At 45.1% G+C, this 15,081-nt stretch overlaps 3 protein-coding genes and 1 long non-coding RNA gene across 7 annotated transcripts; 3 read left to right on the plus strand and 1 right to left on the minus strand.

Annotated features, from left to right (window-relative positions):
* Positions 1-1,202: 1,202 nt before the first annotated feature.
* On the minus strand, positions 1,203-3,503 carry LOC103980846 (uncharacterized). Its single transcript, XM_018824496.2, has 4 exons — positions 3,367-3,503; positions 3,161-3,264; positions 1,711-1,808; positions 1,203-1,617 (listed from the first exon to the last, which is right to left on the minus strand). Exons 2-4 carry the CDS (start codon positions 3,210-3,212, stop codon positions 1,366-1,368), a joined length of 402 nt encoding a protein of 133 aa, XP_018680041.2. The 5' UTR covers positions 3,213-3,264; positions 3,367-3,503; the 3' UTR covers positions 1,203-1,365.
* Positions 3,504-3,648: 145 nt separating this feature from the next.
* Positions 3,649-5,074, plus strand: LOC108952524 (uncharacterized). The gene is made up of 4 exons (XR_001977555.2): positions 3,649-3,978; positions 4,182-4,330; positions 4,426-4,571; positions 4,676-5,074. It is a non-coding gene; the product is annotated as an uncharacterized LOC108952524 (long non-coding RNA).
* Positions 5,075-7,194: 2,120 nt separating this feature from the next.
* Positions 7,195-9,803, plus strand: LOC103980847 (SCARECROW-LIKE protein 7-like). The gene has a single exon (XM_009397367.3). The coding sequence runs from the start codon at positions 7,670-7,672 to the stop codon at positions 9,533-9,535; it is 1,866 nt and encodes a 621-aa protein (XP_009395642.2). The 5' UTR covers positions 7,195-7,669; the 3' UTR covers positions 9,536-9,803.
* A 140-nt stretch (positions 9,804-9,943) lies between these two features.
* On the plus strand, positions 9,944-14,740 carry LOC135609655 (uncharacterized). Of its 4 annotated transcripts, none has more exons than XM_065103134.1 (9): positions 9,944-11,076; positions 11,147-11,218; positions 11,312-11,386; positions 11,510-11,589; positions 12,978-13,047; positions 13,131-13,222; positions 13,529-13,570; positions 13,702-13,782; positions 14,437-14,740. In XM_065103134.1, the coding sequence occupies exons 1-9, from the start codon at positions 10,827-10,829 to the stop codon at positions 14,518-14,520; spliced, it is 846 nt and encodes a 281-aa protein (XP_064959206.1). In that variant the 5' UTR covers positions 9,944-10,826; the 3' UTR covers positions 14,521-14,740. The 4 variants fall into 4 exon arrangements, with proteins under 4 accessions (XP_064959206.1, XP_064959207.1, XP_064959208.1 ...); XM_065103135.1 differs by having other exon boundaries at positions 11,319-11,386; positions 11,506-11,589; XM_065103137.1 differs by having other exon boundaries at positions 10,922-11,076; positions 11,506-11,589.
* Positions 14,741-15,081: the final 341 nt, after the last annotated feature.

Raw genomic sequence — 15,081 nt, forward strand, 5'->3', positions numbered from 1 at the left:
GAGGCACATAAAAATTTATATTGATTATTTTAAATGTATAATTTCCGCCAACAGCATGGGTGAGAATAAGATACCAAACCAGCGTGAGTCGTTTGAGGGAAACCAGAAAGTGGCACCACACCCTCTCGAGTTGCCGAGAGTTATCCACAGAAACAGCGAGCGCTCGCGGTGCGCAAACTGCCAACAGCGGCGGCGTCACCTTCATGTGGGCAGCGGGCCACGCAGGGTTAAAGAGGCAGCAGCACCCGTGGTTGGGCCCGATGTCGGCCGCCCGCCCTCTCCCTCAATCAACGTGCCATGTCTCCCCCCTCCCCCCCTCCCTTTTAGCATCCATGTCCTCCACCAGAATCGACAGCCATCGTCCGCTGATGCCTACCCAGCAACAGTAGCAGCTCGTGGACCGCCATCCCGTCTGCAGTGATCACCCAGAGTTCGAGCTCGTTAACCATGAACTTGGTCGAAAGATCTACCCCATAGTACAGACAGCTGCATTCAAGTCCTGTGTTCTTATCCTCGAATCACAGAGAAAAAAAAGGAGCTCCGGATGGGCGATTGGACCACTGTGGTTACTGAGGGCCAAAACCAACTTATCTGTAATTTGGATTTGCGTGAGCCTTTTGAACTGGCCACATGCCGCGTCTGAGTGTGTTAGCCTCTCACTCGCGCGTCCTACTCCTCACTCACCATCATCAATTCCTGATATGAACAGGGACGAGTAGGACAAGGAATCCCATTAATAAACGCACCGCCAGTCCTTTGTGGTTATTATCATATCGGCTTGCTTGCTCAAAGAATAATAGTAAAGGTTTTCTTTTCTAGATTTTGCCATTAGAATTAGAATCCAAATAAACCCAATAATTCTTTAGTTTCGGAACCGGCGATTTCGATTCGATTTCTAAATTTTACAAATCAAAATCGATCAATTTTTTATATTTTAAATTATAAATAATTTTAAATAAAAAATTATAAAATTTAAAATCTAAACCATGGATTACTATTCTCGAAAATCCAATTTATATGTTTCTATCTCGATCAAGAATGCTTATATGGTACAAGACTTGGTCCTTTCTTGATCATTTATCTATCTAGAGGTTCATGAGAGGAAGTATGGTTTGACTGCTGCTATCGAGCCACAACTCATTGCAGATCATGCACCTAGTGACTGTCTACAGGATTTACTGAGAACACAGAGATTATTATGCTATGCCAAAAACATGAGTATTTAGCAACATATACCCAAGGTTTGTAAGGATGATAAAAGCCCATACAAGTAGCAACCAATGTCTTCAAGGCCATGTAGTGCGGATGATCACAATATATCTTGAGTTTACAGAACTCTTCTAAGGATACTTCTCAAACTGAGACTCATTGCAATGTGGATCCAGCCATATCTCTCGGTGAAGTCTTCAGCATGCCGCGGCTGCTTACTTTACTGCCAACGAGCTGTTGAAGTGTTTCTACCTTGTTCTTGCGCCCGGTTCCAGGAAATCTACCATCTGCTTCTCTTAGCTTATGTTTGAAGCGCTGCCTATGGCTAGATGCATTCGACTCTTGTTGCCTGGCTTGAGGTGGAGCACCGTGAGGTCCCAAGTATATTTTCTCAGCTTCCCTGGTGGTCTGTTTAAAGCATATATTATTCGGTCCATATGAATCACATCAGCATATATGATTGGGAACAACTTAGTGAATAGCAGACATTGTAAGACTCACATTTGCCGGAGGTTTTGGACCCGTCACTCCAGGCACATTTGTGTTGGCAAGATCAGAATCACTGATAACCAAGCTCGGGATCACAAATCCATCAGTATCTGTAACATCAACCCTTCACTTAATGCTACGCAACTAGTTCAAGGTACAGGGTGAACTACCATCACAGAAATGTACACATCCGAAACCATTAGTTCCATTCTGCCGATACCTACTAATTCTGTAATAACTGACTACAATCAGGTATACCAATTCCGAAAGGTCAAGAAAGTGCATGAAGAAAAGACAAACGTATATTATTGTGTAAAATAAAACACATGTATTTGAGCAATAATCCCATCAATTATCAAACGATGAATGCTGTAACATCAACAACTTGATAACAGTTGATGATGAATAAATTCTCTAAGATCTCCAAAATCTCCGTCGTGTGGAAAGAATGTAACTTTGAAAAGAAAATTTAGCAGCCTTCAACGACAGGATTTCTGCAGAAGCCCTGAGAACAAAATAGAAAAGGGTTTGGAGGACAAAAAATAGTAGCTCTTAAGTGCCATCTCATCCTGTTTAAGAGATCGAATAACATTAAGTACTTAGTAAGCGAAGGAAATTAAGCATAAGAGAATACAGATCATTTAGGGATCAAAACTAGCACTTGCTTTGTAAACAAAAAGATGTCTGCGTGATAGACGAGACGAACAGACAGACCGACAGAAATGGGAAAAAAACTGAAAACCCATGAAAATTGTGTCGAGGTTCAAGCACGCAAACACAGATGAACATGGATGTTGAATCTCAATGGCTATGAGAAAAACTACATGTTGTATAATCTTTGCTTCTCCTCCCATATTTCCTGATAACTTTAGTGAATTGTTACATCTGAAACTTTTTCAGGCAATTGTAAACATTGATCTGCATCAACCAACCCTTATTTGGCAGGGAAGCAAGCATCATTCCTGAATAACATATAAATAATAGATGACACACATTACGGGATGTGAAGGCGAGGCAGATGGGAGTAAAGAACGTCAACTTTGTGATGACAGATGAGTATTGTACGAAAGGTAATATGGATCACTCTGAATTCACAGGATCTCCTCTTTTTTTTTCCTTTTTTAGAGGAATGGGTTGGATTACACAAATAAAAATTCACAACGACATAATAAAACATACACTAAGCAATAAAGGCTACCAAAAATGTTAAGCTTCATCATCCCCAATAGGAGCTTAACTCAAGTATTCACGTTAAAACTACCAAATAAGTATTGGATTTGTAATTTCATAATCATGAAGTGAAATTAAGAACCAGAAAATTTTCTCCCATACGTATGCCGTTACTCAACTAGAACAAAAAAAAAAAAAGGAATCTTGTAAGAACCCCAGAACGAGATTATCCAAAGAAAGAACCACAAATCCACCAGCAAAAACAAATCTTGAGCAAAGAGAAGAGGAGTACCCCAGTCGTCTTCTTCCGCCACTGGAGAGGACTGATTCAAAGAGGGATCCATGGAACGCAAACGAACATCGATTCAGGGACCAAAAGGGCGCAAAAGCCCGCACCTTTCTCGATTCAGCAACAAATGGGAAACAAGGGTAAGTAGCAGGAAACGAAATCTAAGAAAATAGCAAAAAAATTCGAGCAAAATAAACCAAAAAAAGAACCTTTTGAGAGGAAAGAAAGAAGCGCAGCCGCCGACGAGGAACGCTGAGAAGGGTTCCTTAGCAAAAGGTCAATAGAGATCAGATTCTTACCGACTTCTATTTACGGAAGTACCCATATTACATGTCGGGTTGTCGGATTCCGGACTCGACCGTTTCATGATAATATTATGCGGATTATTAACTTTATAATTATACTTTCTTTCAAGATGAACACGTTGGCGGAAATAAATGCATCATCTCATAGCATGACAGATATCATCATGAACGACATTGGCATTATTTCATTTCGAATCCAATACAAAACTGGTCATCATTACAGCGGCTTCTATCTTAGCGAATGCGGATCCAGATCCGACAGAACCCGCTTCACTTTTCCTTTCTCAGACGGGCGTATTTGTCATCAAACAGATTGGCTGGGCGCAGTTGCGCATGGCAGCTCGGCGGCCATTGGGGCTCTCTTTCCCCCTCCGGAGTGCACTTTGGGAGTCATCGGACCAGATGACAAGATCATCATCATCAGCCAGAGCTCCTATCCAAAGAATGCAGACGAGCTGTCAATCCGTCCACGGGCAACTTGAAGTCAGAGAGATGGAATCGGATGAGTAGGGGCAGGTTTCCTCTTCTTTCTTTGGTCTCACAGTTGGGCTTTAATCCATCTGTTCTTATTTTCCCTCGATGACATAAATACCATGGGCTAGTCTTATCATACTGTTTTCATCATACTGAAAAGTGTCGTATCTACTACACTAATCTTGCTATAGAAAACAATTAAGTATGTCCATTCCTAACTCGTAATTGATATTTCTTTCTTGTAGCTCTTTGTTTGTGTTCCCCTTGCATAGGCCTAAGGAAGCCAAGAGACTCGCCTGTGTCTCATCTGCTTTACAGATTAGTCTCTCAGTTTTACTGCTAGATGACTCGAGAGAACTTTGCAGAATTCCTCCAGCTTGGTGGTGGATGTCAGGTAATTGAGTCAAAAGTTTCTCGTATGAATAAAAAGGTGTTCAGCTCGCCAAAGTCTAAAAGTTGACGCCACTTTTATGCACACTATCATCACAGTTTCCTGGACTTGAGCTTAATGGAAGATTTATCCCAGTTCACTCCAAATTTGTGAAGAATAGAGATTCATATTTATGAACAAATGAGATGCCATTCTTTTAAGAGAGGGCACATCCTATTTTTCTGTACACCAAGCAATGTTTGAGGTATTTCTTCATTCATTCTCTCGGAGATGTTTTGGTCTATACTTTTTGAAATTTCTTTGTATTTCCATTTGCCTCATCTCCAACTTTGAAGTAATATGATCCAGGAGAGATTCTCAAGGACGTGGGATTCTTCATTCGAGTATGACACGACACATACTTTGCTCCTGGAGGATGAAGGTTTCTGGTTCTTTCAACCATGTCATTTTTCATCTCAGACACTTGTATAGTGACTGTCAGGTTTAGCAAGTAAAGTACGTCGTAGACTGTGGCATCAGATTCTGTAGATAATGCTCCTTCGAGGCTCCCTATCAGTCACATTAAGCAAATGATGACAAGTTTTAACCCTATCATCCTCTTAAACAAGAAAGTCGAAAGTGATAGATAGAGATTGATAGATAGAGATGAACAAAGTTCTACTTGTGTCTCCTTAAGAACAGGTTCAGAAGCTGATTCCAAGCTCTTCTAGAACAGAAATAGAATATCATGGTGAAGAAAATATTCAAGAATTTCATGCTGAAAATTGAACATTGTACAGAAGATTTGATGGTGCAGTTGTCGTGACTTGTGTGGTCTCAAAAAAGCAAATGCAATTTATGGAGCATTGATTGAAGCAAATTAAATATTGGTAACCGGACAGGGACAAATTCTTTGAATGCTATTGACTCTGTTTCCCACGGCAGAGTCCAATAAAACTCATAAGAGTATATATATATATATATATGTATAATATCACCTGTGATGCATCGACTAAGTATGCAGATCTTGACAAGGAAGAATCGTGTGAATAAAATGTATACAGGCCATGGATTGTTTCGTTCAAGGTGTCGTCACTTTCATTCCTACAAAAGACATCAGTGTGATAAACAAACACCAGCTATCGTGAATCATTAATGTGGCCTTTCATGTCCATATTGTGATGATGGGTTCACATCAGAGCTACGGCACAAATACCTTATAGATTTCCTTCACTAGAATAAGCGAGTCTGACCAAAAAGGCCAATACGTACGTTCTCAATGTGAAAATGGATTGATGAAAAGCATGCCATGCGATCGAGCTTGATTCGAAGGAGACCACCAACTCGAGATTCCGAACTCTTGATCTTTGACGAGTCGGAGAAAGTGGCCGAAAGAAGATGAAACGATTGGCAAATTCCTGCTTTGCTTTCGGTTCGGATCGAGAAACGACCTGCCATTCCCTGGTTTTGGAGGAGCCGTATACATCCGTGTGAACTCTTCCTCTCCTCGACAATGATGCGATAGAAAACCCCAAGGAAAGACGCCATGATGGCAAGTGCCATGCAGGTCGCCGTCAGCGAAGATAAGTGACGAGCATCGGGCACCGTTACCGCAATTATGTACATTGTATTGCGCGCAACGCGACGATATTGGCCCCATTATTACAACTCTTTCATTCTGACCCCCTCACCGAGAAAAGCTTCGTCCTCCGATGGTGGTGCGATGCTTCCTCTCACGTGATGGTGACCTGGTATTTGCCTAGTGAACTCGGTTGCCATCCGTTGAAGTAAGCTCGCGCCCTCGCTTCGGCTATGGAAGATGGATGGGGTGGCCGCACTTGCTCCGCGCCGTCGCTTTCGTCGGCCCTTGTCGCTGACGATATGGGTGGTAAAAATCGCGTCGTGCGGCCCACCGTGGTGGCCCACGTTGCGACGCCCGGGAACGAGCGGCGATGATGGCAACCCCATCGTCACCCGACGACCTTGTCGTGCGGTCCTCTGCGCATCGAGATATCCCATGCGAGACTGCGATCCGACGCCACGAATCCCGCTCTCGCGTGCTGGTTCCTATGCGGTACTGCAAATACGATGGCTCCCCACTTTGGTTGGTTTCTCTTGCGGTCCAAGCTGCTCATCCTCTGAGTTGAGATCGCTTTGTGAGCGCAACTCAAAAGTTCAGAGACGAAGAAACGATCGACGGCCGCAGGGGACACTTGCACCCATTTGATGAGAAGAAGAATTGTCGTCGCGTTCGTGGAATGTGACGCCACCATCACCGCGACAATCATAATCTGTTTGTGAAAATATGAAGAGAGCGAGACCGCGTAAATCGCACGGCATCGGGGATTGGAGAACGCCGTTTCCACGTGGGGCTCGATGCGGCGGCATCGGCGGTGCCGACGATCTCCTGTTCCGGTTGGAACGCCAGCTTGCGGTTTTCATGGTCTATGCCACCTGAATGCGCTGACGCCAACGCTTACCATTGGCGAGAAACGGAGGTGGGACCGTCGTCGGGTTCGCAAGAGGCGAAGCCACCATGGCAAATGAAATCACGGTGGTGTCACGTCAAAGGGACCACGGAGGAGAACCGGGCGGAGAGAGACGTCCGGCACAACACACGGTCCTTTGCACCGGCCGCGTCACCCAAATGATGACCGTGCCAGTTGCGCCGGTCGAGCATAGGCAGGTTTTCCTGTCCCGATCCAAGCAGGAAACAGGATTCCTGGCGGCCCCCCAGACGGGGAGTGGATGGAATCCGCCTCATTCAGGGGCTGTCGATTGGTGTATCCTGGTTTGAGGGAGACAGGTGAGCCTAACTGGTTTAGCAATTGAATCGGCATACGTGGAGAAAACGGCGGACTAAAGAGGGGGGGTCAAAAGAGCGCTGCTATGTCAAGCTGGCCTGTTTAGCTTCTTTGTTTCTTCTTCCCGCTTCCTTCATGTATTCTACCCTCGTTTCATTACATGCCATCTCGTTAATCTGTTCATACCTCGGGCGGTGGGCTTTCGTGGCCCCACCTCCTCGTGTCTTGGGCTTTTTATATCCATTTGCTTTGCTTTCCAATCTCTCTCACAGCGACCCAAAACACCCCTCTTTTAGAAACCTCACCGGTCCTCAACCATCAAACCTCCTCTTTGCTTCGCTTGCTTCACACGACGCCCCCTCTGTTGTGTACCATGCGCATCGTTCCTGTCCCAAAACTCAAAATAGCCTGACACTAAATCCTCTCCACCTATATCCATTACTATCCCCTAAATGCTCTCCGCTTTTGACCCGGAGGAGCAGCTTCTCAGGAGTCCAAAGCGCACAGATCAGAGGAAGAGGGCGTAGTATTGCTTGTCGCTGGGGATTCGAAGCAGCAAATGGCGTACATGTGCGCGGACAGCGGCAACCTAATGGCCATCGCGCAGCAGGTCATCCAGCAGCAACAGCAACAGCAACAGCAACAGCAGCAGCAGCAGCAACCGCAGCTGGCTGCGTCTGTTAACCCTTTCTCCACCAGCCCATCTCCCTGGGCCTCGCACCACCAACACCAGCACGCGTCCGATCACTTCCCCTTCGTCATCCCCGACCCCGCCGCCGCCTTCGCAGACCCCTTCGCCCCCGACCCCATACCCGGCTTTCTGCCCCCCGGAGGTGACAGCGGCCGCCATCTAGACCATGGTCACTTCCGCATGTCCGACTTCGGCTCTTCCGCCGCCACGGTTGCCGCCGAGTTCGACTCCGACGAGTGGATGGAGAGCCTTATCGGCGAGTCTCCCGCAGAGAGCTCCGTCCTCATGAGCGAACCCTGGCCGAGTACCACTGAATGCGCAGGCGCACTGTTCGTGGACGCCTTCCCCTCCTGCTCGGTCGACATCAGCCTCCCGTCTCCGCCGCCCGCCGCGTCGGACCTCAACCGTGTGTTCTTTTCCGAGCCCTCCAAGATCCCTCCCCTTGCCCTGGTTCAGCACCACCAAGCCGCCGCCCTTGTTGCTTCGAATCCTCCGGCGGGTCAGGTACCGGCATGCGATCGGCCTGAACCAGAAAAGAACTGTGGTGCCGCCACCGTGCCAAAACAGGCGAGGGAGAGAAGCATCTCGTCGCCGCCTCTCCTGGAATCCCTCCTCCAGTGCGCCCGCCTAGCCGATTCCGATCCCCATCTCGCGACCAAGTCCCTGATCCATGTCAGAGAATCCGCCTCGGAGTTGGGCGATCCGACGGAGCGCGTCGCCTTCTATTTCGCCGAAGCCCTGCACCGCCGTCTCCTCGGAGCTCAGGGGAAGCATCCGCTTCCTACTTCCGCGCCGCAGCCACCCTCCCTCGATTCGTCGCCGGAGGAATTTACTCTCTGTTACAAGGTCCTCAATGACGCGTGCCCCTACTTCAAGTTCGCCCAACTCACCGCAAACCAGGCCATCATAGAGGCCACGGAGTCGGCGGGGCGGATCCACATCGTGGATTTCGGGATTGTCCAAGGGGTCCAGTGGCCCTCGCTCCTCCAGGCCCTCGCTACTCGCCCCTCCGGGAAGCCCTCCAAGGTCCGGATCTCCGGCATCCCCGCGCCAGCGCTGGGCGGCGCCGCGATCGCCACGTCGCTGGCCGCAACAGGGAACCGCCTCCGCGACTTCGCGGCGCTCCTCGACCTGGACTTTGAGTTCGACTGTATCCTGACCCCGATTCCGGAGATCGCGGCGTCCACCTTCCGGGTCGACCCGGACGAGTTGGTGGTGGTCAACTTCATGCTCCAGCTTTCCCAGCTCCTCGGCGACTCTCCCGAGCCGGTCGAGCGCGTCCTTCGGGTGGCCAAGTCGCTCGGCCCCCGCATCCTGACGCTGGCAGAGTACGAGGCCAGCCTGAACCACGCGGGCTTCGTGGATCGCTTCGGCGCCGCGCTGGGCCACTACGCGGCCGTGTTCGAGTCGCTCGACCCGGCAATGGGGCGCGACGCGGTCGAGCGGGCACGGATGGAGCGGGTTCTCATCGGGCATCGGATTCTGGAGGCGGTGGGCCCCTTCGAGGGACAGAACCGACGGGTGCGGATGGCGCCGAAGGAGGAATGGATGGCCGTGATGGAACGGTGCGGCTTCTCGTCCGTCCCGTTGAGCAACTACGCGGTCAGCCAAGCCAAGCTTCTCCTCTGGAACTACAACTACAGCTCCAGGTACACCCTCTTGGATTCCCCTCCGCCCTGCCTCACTCTGGCCTGGGGTGACCGCCCCCTTCTCACGGTGTCCTCATGGCGCTAGTACCAATGATCATCATAACAAAAAAAGAAGAAGAAATAATTCAACGCTGCACCGCACAAGAAAAAAACGCTAATTATTATTAGATTTCTATTTGGTTCTCTCTTAAATGTGTTCTTGTCTGTTTGTCATATAAGTTGGTAACGGTAGTGAGATGCTGCTGAACTGATCAGTCAAGTTGTCTATTTGGTTTGTTCTTTGTAGCAACAACATGTTTAGGTGGTGGTTGGTGTAAAACTAATTGTAAAAAAAGAAAGGTTAGAAACGGTCACTTGTGTTCTTATGGTCTTTACTGAATTGGCCTGCAATATTCAAATGGAAAGGGTGAAGGCTAATGACACCTTTGGCCTTTACTGTTAGAAGATTACAAGCTTCGACTTTTGGTTGGTTGGGCAGATGGTGAATTGTGGAGAAAGAGTGACAAGCTTCTCGATTGAAGGTTGTCAGACCGGTCGACTGTTTGGTGAGAGCAGGGATACTGTCTTTTTGTTCAATCGGGAGATGGAGCAGAACTGGAGTGGCTTTTTTGTTTCTTTCTGTTCTTTCGTGTTTCAAGAAGCTGAAAGCTTAAGATCCATTTGGAAATATGCAGGGCACTGTTACTGTGGTCTCAATTCATGGGAATCGATACAAGGAAAAAATGGGAGATTCAATTAGTTGATACTGGAATTAGTCAACATCGGCCTTAGTGCTTTGTGACATCAGGACATGTCGCAATTCGACTGTTTATATCCAAAATAATGATTTTTTCTTGTCAATGAACGACAATTGATGCCGAGTACTTTTCCTTGGTCCTAACAGGAACTGTGCAGCGATGGTTGAGGCTTATCAGTCCATTTCTTTAGATAAGGATTTCTATAATAATGCTCAGCATCATATGTGACAGAATCATTCAGCAGTCTAATCGATCTCAAACGTGATTCGGGTATTTCTTTTTGTGCTGGTTTTTACTGTAAACTCAATCTCTGCTCGTGTATACATAACGACAGAGGAGAGAGGATCGAGACGGTGCATATCAGAGAACAGAGGGAGATAGGTGACGGAGGGCAGAGAAGACGGCCACTGTTGTTGTCAGGGCTCGCTACCTTCCCAAAACGGAGTGGCGCGCCTACCGCTACCCGCGCCGGCAATGCTGCTGCGCCATTCCCTACCCGGCCGCCCGGCCGGCTCCATTTGACATCGAACACCATCCCAACTATTTTTGGTTCTTACTTGTATGTGTATATATAGACATCTCTGTTTCTTACATCTGTCTGTCCATGACGGCGGCTACAACATCCTTTGGGGCTAATTCATGGCCCGTTTGACGGCGCTCTCAAACCGATTTGGATCAGCTTGTGCTCGATTTGGGCTAATTCTTGGCCTGTTGGGGGATGCAATCGAATGTCAAGCCCAGGTTGGGGGTTACAACATGGCGCTGTGGCTAACAGACCACCATAAGACGCCGTCGTCTCATCTGCATCTGTCTTTGGGGCTTTGGTCGCGGAGGGTTGCAGCAACGCATCCGTTCCACACACATGTCTCCGAGCGACTCCTCCTTCAAGGTTCTCTCTCCATCTCTGCCTCAGTGTACGTGTTACTTGTTGCTGTGCTGATTACTTTGAGGTACAGCAGATGATTCTGGGGTCGTCCTCAAGGTCTCGCCGGCAGATACTATCCGAGATGGGATACGAGTTCATCGTCCTGGTATGTTGTCGCTACCCCACCTTCTCCCGTCTTTTGTTTCGGTCTCCGCTCGTCCGGCGCGTAGTGGCATGACGCCGGTTGCGTGATTGTCAGAGTGCAGATATCGACGAGAAGGAGATTCGCAGGCACACGCCGGAGGAGCTGGTGATGGTCTTGGCCGAAGCCAAGGTGAGATACAATGCGCTTATTTGTCGATTCAAAACAAGGGTCTGGTTATTTGACGCTAATTTTCGAGTAACTCGATGTTGAACAATAAGATTTCTTGAGCATGTTGATTGTACTGTCAGGCAGATGCCATAATATCGAAGCTGAGGAGCAGCGGTTTTAAAGAAGAGGATGCCGAGCCGACCCTATTGATAACTGCTGACCAGGTTTCATCTTGTGTTTGTCCCTTTTCATGGTGTTGTTAGCAGTTCCTGATTGACTGAACACTGAGCATTGCTACCTGAATGTTTCTGCTATTTGTGATGATGGCACTGCTCATCATAAGAACATAATGAAGATCCCTCTGGTGAACGCTATCTTGTTGTGGTTTTCAACAAAATGTTATATATCTTATCTGTAAAGGAATGTGTGGAAGATGGCTTCTTATATGAGATCGATCTTGAGGATTTCACCTTTAGGCTGAGAAGGTGAAGCTAAATTTGAAACTCTAAGGACAACACGCTGCTAAATACTTAAAAAGTGTGGATTTGAATTCATTTTGATAAACTTCCTATAAGCTGATGTGCTTTGATTGGTAAGAGAATATTGGACTCTGTCAAGTAGTATATAGAACAAGTACTACATTGTATGAGAGATGGAAAATTAATGATTTGCTATTTCCTCTAGTAAATATAAGATGGTAATTTAAAAATATCAGAGTTGTTATGCTGAGTCTTCATTGCAAGAAGGAAAATTTCATCAGGTTTTGGCTTCAATTTCATGGTAAAGGGTCTTAACATTGAGAGATAGTTTTTGTGCAGTTCCAATTCTCAGATGCCAAAGCAGACATCTAGTTTCATAGTCCTTAAACATGGGTCAGAGATATTTTTTGGACTTCTTCAAAGTACCAAACAAAGTTCGTGAAACCAGCTTTGATCCTGCTAGTTTTCAGTGCTGGATATTTCATCTTAGACACCTATTTTGTGAATCAGCATGTTAATTGCAATGGTCCTGCTAGTGAAGGCACTTTCTCTTACTTACCATCTTGTTTCACCAAGTTTCTTTATTTTTTTTACATGTGGAACCAATTTAAAATACTGAAAACTATATCATTTCATAAGCGCCTCGCACTATTCTTGAAAGATCTGTGTGCCAGTTTTAATTTCCGCTGATATAGAGAGTGTTTGTTTTATTGTAAGAGTGTCTAAGTTCCATGTTTTATCCATCACACCAATCCCATTTGTCTCTCAGGCTGATGGATGCCTCTAAAAGTATAGTCATTCCCACTTCATGTGAGGAAACTTATGAGGTTTTGTATCAACTGCTCATGCTACCTTTTCCTCTGTGTTCTGTGTTGCTGTCCTGTGACAATATGTGAGTAGCAATCATCTAGGAGAAACCTTATATTGTGCTAATTATCCTGAAACTACTGATTTTCACATCAACAGGAAAATGAATTTGGTTTAGCTTGTGAATGAGGTTGTTTCCTGGCTGCCAGCTTCCTTTTGAATTAGGATAAAATTTTCTAATATATACTTTGCTGCAAATAACCAGCATCTTTGGCTTTGAGGTATTGTTAGTTTATTACTTGGAGCTGATTTTATTCATTATGGAGGTTGTGGTCCATGGTGGTATGATAAGAGAAAAGCCAAGCAGCGCAGAGGAAGCACGAGAATTTATCAAAGGTTTGCTTAAGGGGGCCTTCCTGATTCTTTGAAAGATGTAATTGCAGACCACCATGGCGTTATCGTGTGCAAACTTTTTTCAGGTTATTCTGCGGGGCATGCATCAACAGTTGGATCTGTACTTGTTACCAATTTGAAAACTGGGGTTAGAAAAGGAGGATGTGATAAAGCTGAGGTATTGTTATGCTGTTCTCACACTATTTCAAATGTAGTATTGAATGTGGCCAAATTTAAATTTAAAGTCATGTTGTAAACAATGGGAACAAAAAAACTTTGTTTCTGATCATGTTCTCACCACATTAATTTCAATCAGCATCTCATCTGGAGAGTACTTGGGTGCATGTACCTGTTAAAATGCCAGCTATAATAAAATGAAAGCTATGCAGCTCTGAAGTTTATTAGTGGAGTATAATTGCTATTTGGTCAATTTTCTGAGTGGATAATTTTGCAATATTTAAGTATACATTTTCTCTTCTTGCAGATTTATTTTCACAAAATACCAGATGAGGTCATTGATAGCTTGGTATATGCATCTTTTAACTTTTCGACACTCTACTTGATTTCCCTTTTTTTCACTGGACATGCCCTTTGCATTTGTCTACAGCACATCAATCTTTAGAACATATGAAAGTAAGCTTGTTTGACATTTTTCAGATTGAGGAGGGTGATGTGCTTTATGTTGCTGGTGGGCTGATGGTTGAACATCCATTAACTTCACCTTTTGTGGAGGCAATAGTGAGTATTTCATACAATTTTCGTAGATAATGTAATGGAAAATTATAGAAGAAATTTAGTTCCTTCTGCTCATCTATAATTTCTCAACAAAGTTTACAAGGGAGCCAATATTCAACATTTGCAAAATTACTACAAAAAAGGACCCTTCAAAGCCACAAATGTTATTAATTTGTTGGAATTTAATTTTAACTGTTATCAACGAAAATTCCAGTGTTACATCTTATCAAAAATATTATTCATTTTCTAGATGAATAAAATCTAGGAATAACAGTAGAATGGAGACAAAAGATACTAACCTGATGTATTTGGAAGCATGATGTACTTTTTGGTTGTAAGTTCATGTGCTGTCCAAGACCTTTCATTAGAACTTGTGGTCATGACTCCTAGCAAGGCATAACATGAAAAGAGAAAAAAGGACAGTGGACTTATTGTCTAACCTCAATTTTACTGCTGATAGAAACGAAACTTGCACAGACATAAATGGCTTACACATTTATTATCAAGAATTTACCTTTTATAGAGGTTTCTATGATATTTACAATTTTTAGGAGGGGTACATTAAGTTTCTCTCATTTTCAAACAAACATATGAATTTTTTCCAAAATTGTAATTGCTAACATCGAGTTTGACAAATAGTTGATACTTTTTTTGCAGGTGGGGACAATTGATGGCGTTATGGGGCTTCCTAAAGCTCTCACTCAAAGACTTATTCACGAGGCCCTTCAGTCAGCAATCTGAGGGTCTTGTCGCCAGTGGTCTAACTACAATTTTGATTTTGATGGTGCTAGGGTATCTAATCATCAGGATTAGTTGAAGATGAAGATCAGAGGCCTGTTAAATGATTAACAGGAAATCTGCCACAAGTAGCATCAAAGAATGACTATTAAATTAGAGACTGGTGCAGATTTTTGTTATTACCATCTCAGTTAATTATATTGACATATGTGGACTGTGTGCATACTCATTTTGCTCCATGGAGTTTCATGATATTGCTACTTGTGAATGCATGCAACTGCTGAGGCACCAAATACAAATGCTATCGAGTTAAATTATGATTTGATCTAGCAAAAAGTCTCAGATAGAACATTAAAAATGAGTTGCAACCCAAGCCTTCATTTCCAAGTTGCTTTATCAATATATCAATCCTATGTTGGAGTTTTTGGGCTAATAACTCCTGCCAAAGGCTGATGTTAAGCACTATCGCAAAGCACTCAGTGATTTCATTGTTACTCAGATACATGTACTGCCTTTTTATGTTTCTCCTCGAGTTTGGCTTCATCAGCTTCATGATTTATGTCT

The sequence above is a fragment of the Musa acuminata genome, chromosome BXJ2-4 (genome assembly GCF_036884655.1).
Source record: "Musa acuminata AAA Group cultivar baxijiao chromosome BXJ2-4, Cavendish_Baxijiao_AAA, whole genome shotgun sequence".
Lineage (NCBI taxonomy): Eukaryota > Viridiplantae > Streptophyta > Magnoliopsida > Zingiberales > Musaceae > Musa > Musa acuminata.